Genomic DNA, 8,395 nt, shown 5'->3' on the forward strand with positions numbered 1-8,395 from the left:
GTCTATGGGGTCGCACAGAGTTGGACATGACTGAAGCGACTTAGCAGCAGCAGCCAACCTTATTTCCCCGTCCTTTCTTCTGTGCTTGTTTTCAGCTATGCAATTTGCAATTATCTTAAATTGATACCATTAATGTCCTAAAGTTTTGCAAATATTATTCCTTCTACCCATGTGCATATCCTACTCATTTTCAAGATCTAGATTAGGTGTCATTTCCTGTTAGACACCTTTTTATTCTGGGTTAGATGCACCTTCCATGTTCCATAGTGTCTTCTAACATGTCTCTCTTCATGAGAGATAAAGCAAGCATTGTACTTTAAGTGATGGGCTCTGGAGCTAGAGTACATGGGTTTAACCACAGTTCTTTTATTACTAGTTGTGTGACCTCTGGCATGTTTCTTAGCCTTTTTTCATGCTACAGTTCCCCTGATGGTAAATGATATTAGTACTTTTCTCGAGTGGTTGTCTTGGGCTTTATATTGAGTTGATATATAAGGAGTACTTAGAATAATGTCTAGCTCAGAGCCTAGACTCTCTGTATGTGAGCTGCTCACAATAATTTATTTTCAGTTTGTTGTTTCAAAATTTTCTATGCTTTTAAAGGGATGGAGTTTGTTTTCTCGGCATCTATCACAAAGAACACATTTCTGTGAATCCATAGTAAACTATAAGTACCATATGTAAGGTATTATACTCTATGGTACTTTCCTATTTCCTAGTACTTTGACATGTTTAATTCACACAGGAACAAGCTAGCCGTGTACATATCAGGACTTTAAAAAGTCATAGTAAGTGACAGCATATACTTATATGATATTACATTTTTCATTTCTAAAATAAGACTTCTAAACTCAGAGAAGGATAATCTAAGTTTGCTGGAATTTTATCTCTTGGGTGATTTGTATTACAAAATCAGCCCTATTCTTTCTTGTTGGTATGAGACATCTTTCATTATGTTGTACGCCACTATCTTCAGATTACCAGAGAATCCACATATTGATCATGTTGTTGAGTTAGTCAGAAGTTGTCTTTCCCATCATCTTTGACTCTCACATATTTTTGTATTTTAAGTAATGTTTTAAAATCACTTCATGTGTCCAATAGACTAATAACAATAGAATTTTGCCATCTGCATTACATATCTCTGACAACAAATTGTTAAATAGCATGAGATTTCATTTTAGCAGCAACGTCCTCTGGTAAATAAACAAGACATTTGCCATCCTCCATCTCTAGATTAATATGTTTTTATTTAATAAGTATACAATCGTTTTGAAACTAACTGCATTGTTTAGCAGTCAATAATCTTCTGGATGTTTATATTAGAACAAAATTTGACTATGAATGATAGAAACCTGAAATAACAGTGGCTTAAACAAGCTGGAAATTCCTCTCTCGTGTAAATACAGGCGGTCCCAGGCTGGATGGCAGTTCAGTCATCAGAGACCAAAGCTTTTTTATTTTTCCGCTCTACCATCTTTAATATATAGGTTTCTGCTCCTAGTTTAAGATGGCTGCTTCAGCTCTAGTCATTGCTTCCCGAAGTCAGCCAGCAGGAAAGAGGAGAAAGGAAAAGAGCACTCTTGTTTTTTAAGGATACTTCCTGGAAGTTGCATGTCCCTTACAATTCAGCACAAGTTGGTCACTTAGGCACCTAGGCAAAGGAAGATTTGGAAATGTACTCTTTATCCTGGGTGACAATGACTTTAGCTAAAACTGAGGGTTCCATTTCTGAGAAGATGGGGGTAAATGCATAGTAGAGGACTAGTGCTGAGTGCTACATTTTGTCTTTCATTTAACTGTCTCAGGTTATTGGGGTTCAAGACTTTAAAAAGTTGATCAACTGGCCCTGTTAATGTCAAAATTATGCATTGAAATAATTTTGACCATTAATGTGTTAGCTAGTATGACACACTAAAAAATTAAAAATAGAAGCTATTTTTATAAGTTGTTGACTTTATGAATTGATTCCAAGTTAAAAAATATATTAGTAGTATTGTATGTAACTTTCTCATAAAGGAGCAATACAAAATATAAAGTGGACTATTACACCAAAGGCCTGGATAACAAAAGGAAAAATAGGCAAATTGAATGTTATCAAGATTAATAACTTTTGTGTATCAAAGGACACTATCAACAAAGTGAAGAGGCAATCCATGGAATAGGAGAACTATCTGAGAGAGGATTAATATTCAGAACATACAAAGAATTTCTACAACTTAACACCAACAATTTAAAAATGGGCAAAGGACCTGAATAGACATTTCTCTAAATAAAACATACAAATGGCTAATAAGCACATGAAGAGATCCTCACTATCACAAATCATTAAGGAAGTGAAAATAAAAATACTTCATATCCATTAGGAGAGCTATTATATGTAAAAATCAAATAATAAAGGTTGATGAGGATGTGGAGAAATTGGAACCCTTATGCAGTGCTGGTGGCAATATAAAATGAAACAGCTGTGTGGAAAATGGTATGGTGGTCCCTCAAAAAATTAAAAATGGAACTATCATGTGACCTAGCAATTCACTTCTGGGTATACTCCTAATGTGGGATATTTGTGTATGTTCAGAGTGGCATTATTCTCAAGAGTCAAAAGTTGGAAGGACCCCAAGTGATCATTAGTGGATGAATGGATAAATAAAATGTATTATACACATACAATGGAATACTGCTTAGTTGCTCAGTGTGTCTGACTCTTTGCTACCGTTTGGACTGTAGCCCACCAGGCTACTCTGTCCATGGGATTTTTTTTTTTTTTTTTAGGCAAGAATACTGGACAATTTCCTTCTCCAGGGGATCTTCCTGACCTAGGGATCGAACCCACATCTCCTTATCTCGTGCATTTCAGGCAGATTCTTTACTTGCTGAACCATCAAATATTATTCAGCCTTAAAAATAATGGAAATTCTGACATATGTTACATTGGATGAATCTTGAAAACATTATGCTAAGCGAAATACTTCTGTTACAAAAAGACAAATGTTGCTGGATTCCGCTTATATGAAGTACCCAGAGGAGCGAAATTCATGGAGACAGAAGGCAGAATGGTTATTGCCAGAGGCTGGAGAAGGGGGACATGTGAAACTATTATTTAATGTTTATGGAGTTTTAGTTTGAGAAGATGAAAAAGTTCTAAAGATGGATGGTGGTGATGGTTCCATAACTATGTGAATATACTTAATGTGCCTGTACACTTAAAACTGAGCAAAATGATGTTTTATGTTATATATATTTTTACCACACTAAAAATTTTTTTAAAATGTGTTTTTTATACCCACGTGCATTTATGTAATCAGACTTGAAACTGACTCCAGTTTTTTCCAAACATCTTAATCTTATTTTGAGATTCTATTAAAATGTTTCAAAACATATACAAAGAGAGAACAATACACAAGGAACCCCCTAGTTCCCTTAAAGTAAGGCCCAGTTTAACACCTCAATATATAGTAAAACATTTTTCTGAATAATTAGGTCATTGCCCCATTTATGTACTCTCTCTACCACAGTGATCTGAAAGCCAACTATAAATTTTTCATCATTTTCAACTTTACTTTATAGAGATATAGGTGTCCCAAGCAAAGCCTTAGAAACCCTGCTGTATTGCAGACCCTGAAAGAAAGAGCAGCATTGTGTAGACCAGATACCCTTTCTGTAAAGAGCCATAGCAAGTGTTTTAGGCTTTGTGGGTCACATTATGCCTGTTGAATATTCTTTTTTTCCTTTTAAATATCCCCATAAAAATGTAATAATCTTTCTTAACTTGTAGGGGGGTCAAACAAAAGAGGGATGCTTCCAGATTTGGCCCAAGGGCTGTAATTTATTGACCCTAGATAGAACTTGGAAGCCCTTCGACCAGCAGAATGGCAGGTGTGGGCATCGAATAATGATTAAGTGGATCTTTCAGATGGCAAACAACTTCTATCTGGGCCTAACTTAAATTGGATGGTTTTGAGTCTGATTATATAAATGCATGCATATAAAAACGAGAGACAGAATAGCCTCAGTTCCAATCTCAGTATATACAGGAAACCCCCTTTTCTTGAGAAAACTTAAGTGATGTTACTTGTAACCAGAAGAATCTAAATTACTCTCATCTCCTGCAAATGTAAATTGGTAAAACACTTTGGAAGAGAGTCTGTTAATATCTAGAAAGTTGAATATGGGCATATCAATTACCCAGCATTTCCACTGTTAGGTTTTTTAACTAGAAAAATTCTTGTACATTTGTACGAGAAGATGTATGTACAAGAATGTTCACAGCGGGCATCATGTGTTCACAGTGGACTCTGTTAATCTGTTCACGGGGTTCTCACAGCAAGAATACTGAAGTGGTTTGCCGTTCCATTCTCCAGTGAACCATGTTTTGTCAGAGTCTGGACCGTGTTTTGCTATGAGTTTGAGTAAACTATGGGAGATAGTGGACAGGGAAGCCTGGTGTGCTGCAGTCCGTGGAGTAGCCAAGAGTCGGACATGACTGAGCGGCTGAACAGCACCTGTTAACCTGGTCAGATCCCAGCTCTGGCACTAAATAGGTATGTGACCTCAGTCAGCTACTTATTTCTCTGTGCCCCATTTTTCTCATCTGTAGGAAGGAAAAATTACTTAATCCTCACAAGGTTGTCATCCCTATTAAATAATTTATGTGAGATGAAGGCACATAGTAAATGCTACATAAGTCTTAGCTGTTGTTGTAGTTCATTATAGGAGCATTGGTCATAATAGCAAAAAAAGAAAACAACCCAAATCTCTGTAAACAGAGTAAGCATACATAACATATATTCACATTATGGAATACTATAGAGTACAGGAGTGAAAAGAATGAATTAGAACTATTTAAATCTTAGAAACAATTTTAAAAGAAAAAGGCAGGCACAAAATGACCTAAGTAGTATGGCCCCTAAATTATAAATTTGGAAAATTAAACATATTCTGTAGAGATATATACATAGGTAGCAAAAGTGCAAAGAAAAGCAAGGCAATGGGAAACAAAATTCAGTATAGTAGACAGGGAGATAGGACTGGGAAATATCTCCAGTGACATCTATAAAGTTCAAAGTTTATAAATTGAGTGGTAGGTTCCTGTGTGGGGGCCTTATTATGCTATAAATATGGAATAATAAATTCCAGTGAATTAAATATAAAGGTAGATCAAAAATTGCTTCATCCACTATGAAAAGCAGCATGGAGGTGGCTTAAAAAACTAAAAATAGAGTTATCATATGATTCAGGAATCCCAATCCAGGACATATATCTGGAAAAAAAAAAAAAGCTCTAATTTGAAAAGTTACTTGCACCCCAATGTTCATAGCAACACTGTTCACAAAAGCTAAGGCATGGGAAGCAACCCAAGTGTCCATCAACAGATGACTGGATAAAAAAGATGTGGTATGTGTATATAATGGAATACTACTCAGCCATAAAAAGTAAGAAATAATGCCAGAAGCAGCAACAGAGACGGACCTAGAGATTATCACACCAAGAACGTCCAGCAGAGAAAGATAATTATGATATCACTTACCTGTGGAATCTGAAAAATAAGACAAATGAACTTATATATAAAATAGACATAGAAAATTGACTCATGGTTCCCAAAGGGGAATGATTGGAATAAAGGGATAGATTGGAATAAAGAGGCACACGCAAAGATAAAAATTGCATGGTTAAGAGCTGAGCTTATTGAAGGAAATAGTTAACATGTTCTAAAGGGACTCCATTAAAGAACTAAGTGGTAGAATGTAGTTTGCTCTAGAAAATACCTTTTTGATGAAAATTTATCAGTGTTACTATGCTTCTGATTAAAATGTTAGTGTTCATAAATTCAAAGTCGGTGTGACCTGGGGGTCAAAATAGCTGGATTAAATAATCACTTACATAGTTAACAATACCTTAACAATACAATTAGCATTGAATTTATATAATGAGATTTACACATTCATAGGAAAAACGTGAGTTCTGGGAGGGAGTCACATGAGCAGCAGGTGTTGGAAAACCTAAATAGTAGCCAAATCATTAGAACATAAAATGGCAAGAGAGTAATTCTTCTCTACACATAAGACAATAGGGAAAATACCAGGAGATATGACTATGTTATAAAAAAGAAGAATGAACTCAATATTGAAGTGATCATTTGGGAAGTAAGTAAGAGTTACTTTCCCTAAGATTTAATGAAGCTGGAACATGGAGTTTAGGAGCGGACATATCGTTGGACAGCTTCATTTCCGAAAGCGACTGCATACTTAGCCAGTTTCTCAGGCAGCAGCAAATACACTGCCTTCTGGATGTCTTCAGGGGTGAGGGTACAGCGTTTTCTGTAACACATTAGGTTGCAGGCTTCAGTGGAAATGCGCTCAAACACGTCATTGATCATGGTGTTTAAGACGTCCATGGTGTGAGATGATATGCCCTTCTGGGGAACCACTTCTTTTAGGACCCTGTTTATGTAGAGTGAATAATTCCTATGGCCAGATTCAGTGCTGGAACGTGATTTCTTTCTGTAGATTGCTTTATGGTGTCCTCTGCAGCACTTGTTCTTCTTGGTGATGTTTCTGGCCATTGCAGATGTTGTTCTTATGAGTTACAAGTGGAGAGGAGAAGGGCCTACAGGTGGTGGGAGTGCTCATATTTATACTGGCATGTCACAGTCAGACTTCTGGAGCTCCCCTCTGACTGGAGGTCACTCTTCCTATGTCATAATCCCCTAGCAACAACACTGGTTTGTTGTTAAGGGGAAATCTGGTTTCTGGCCAACTTAAAACTCTCCTAAGAAGATAGTGTTGCAGAAGGATTGAGGAGGACTTTATAGTTGAAGAGTACTCATTTTTCATACTTGATTTTTTAGCAATTTTTGAGCATAATATACAATATTTTCAGAGTTGGCACACCTCATCAACTTGAGAGGTTGGTTGTAGGAAAGTAAAAGAAAAAAATGCCATAAACCTTTTAATAGGTGGAATCTCTGTTTATAGAAGTATATAAATTCATTTTATAAGCAAATGAATAAACTATTAAAAATCTCATAATGATGTTATAATAAAAATAAATATGTAAACTAATCTGCTTTTAAAAATTGCGACATTTAAAAAATGAATTCTAATTTATTTTTTGGACCACAACTCCTTAGGAGTAACTCAATAAAACTAGAGAATAAAACAAAACCCTCCTATTTTATTGTTTAAATTCAGATATGTAAACTGTGTTCATTAATTTTTTATAATGGCATTAATGTAGTCCTTGAAAATTTCACAAATTTTATTACATGGTCTGCTTTTTACAAGTTATTGTAGTTCTTATGTCATTATTAACCAAAAGTATTTGTAGGGTCATTTCTGATCATGTGCCATGTTGATACTCATGCTTAAAAAAAAAAATCCCCATTTGCTTTCTTAATCAAATTCATCCCTGGATAAAATAAAAAAGAAATAGAAGTAACTATAAAAATCCCAACTCACAAGCATTTCAGTAACTCATGGTTGCCATAACTATTAATGCTGCCTGGAAATGTCTTTCACTGTGAGCTACTTCACAGATAAGAGAGTCTGGGTTATGTGTAATTTCTGGAATGCTATCTATAAGCCCTTTCCTTTCCCTCCCACTCAAGACAGTAAATCTGAGGGAAGGCAAGAAAGAGTAATGTTATTATAGAGACACCTTTGAACAAGCTCTAATTTTTGAAGCCGAGAGGCATCATTTGTAAATGTCTATGCTTTATTGCTAGTAACACACCTCAGACTGTTCCTCATCACCGAGTATGGAGGCTGTTGCTTCCAGGTATGCTTTGGGGTGATGGATCTTTAGTCAGATCTTGCTAATACTGCATTCAGATTACTCAAGATACAATTACTTAGCTTAATTACAGCATAGCTTTCTTTGCTCTTGTTTAGACACAGCTGTCAGGTGAAAAACATTCATCCCCTATTCCTCATGCACCCATGTTGAAGACCTTTTACTAGTGTGACACTCCTGGCCCTCTCTCTTCCTTGCTTACTCCTCCCTGGGACAATCTTCCCTAGGAAGGGAGGTTGGGAGACAATGGGCACACCTATTTTGGTCCCTTCTGGACTCTTGCTGGGATTAACTCTGGGCAGTTCTGCTCCTGATGGGGCTGGATCACTTTTGCCAGCTGCCAGTAACTGAGTAGGTCATTCTTCTTAACATGGAGGTGCTGCAGTAGGAAGCCTACACCTAATGGCTGTTCTTTAGTTTGTCAGTAATGAAGCTGACATTTGATTCCTGTATTTCTGATCCCTATGACTCCCTCAACTGGTTCTGTGCTGAGTGGGAAGAAGGAAGAGTGCAATATATTACAGTAGCTAAAAAAGACTTTAAAGCCAAAACGATAAGCTATGTGCTAAAATATTGACTGATCAGAAAGTTCAGAAAATGAGGA

The 8,395-nt window shown here is 36.3% G+C and overlaps 1 protein-coding gene across 1 annotated transcript; it reads right to left on the reverse strand.

Annotated features, from left to right (window-relative positions):
- Positions 1-6,193: 6,193 nt before the first annotated feature.
- LOC128066252 (histone H2B subacrosomal variant) lies at positions 6,194-6,562 on the reverse strand. Its single transcript, XM_052659354.1, has one exon. The coding sequence runs from the start codon at positions 6,560-6,562 to the stop codon at positions 6,194-6,196; it is 369 nt and encodes a 122-aa protein (XP_052515314.1).
- Between the last annotated feature and the right edge of the window lie 1,833 nt (positions 6,563-8,395).

This window comes from Budorcas taxicolor, chromosome 20 (genome assembly GCF_023091745.1).
Source record: "Budorcas taxicolor isolate Tak-1 chromosome 20, Takin1.1, whole genome shotgun sequence".
NCBI lineage: Eukaryota > Metazoa > Chordata > Mammalia > Artiodactyla > Bovidae > Budorcas > Budorcas taxicolor.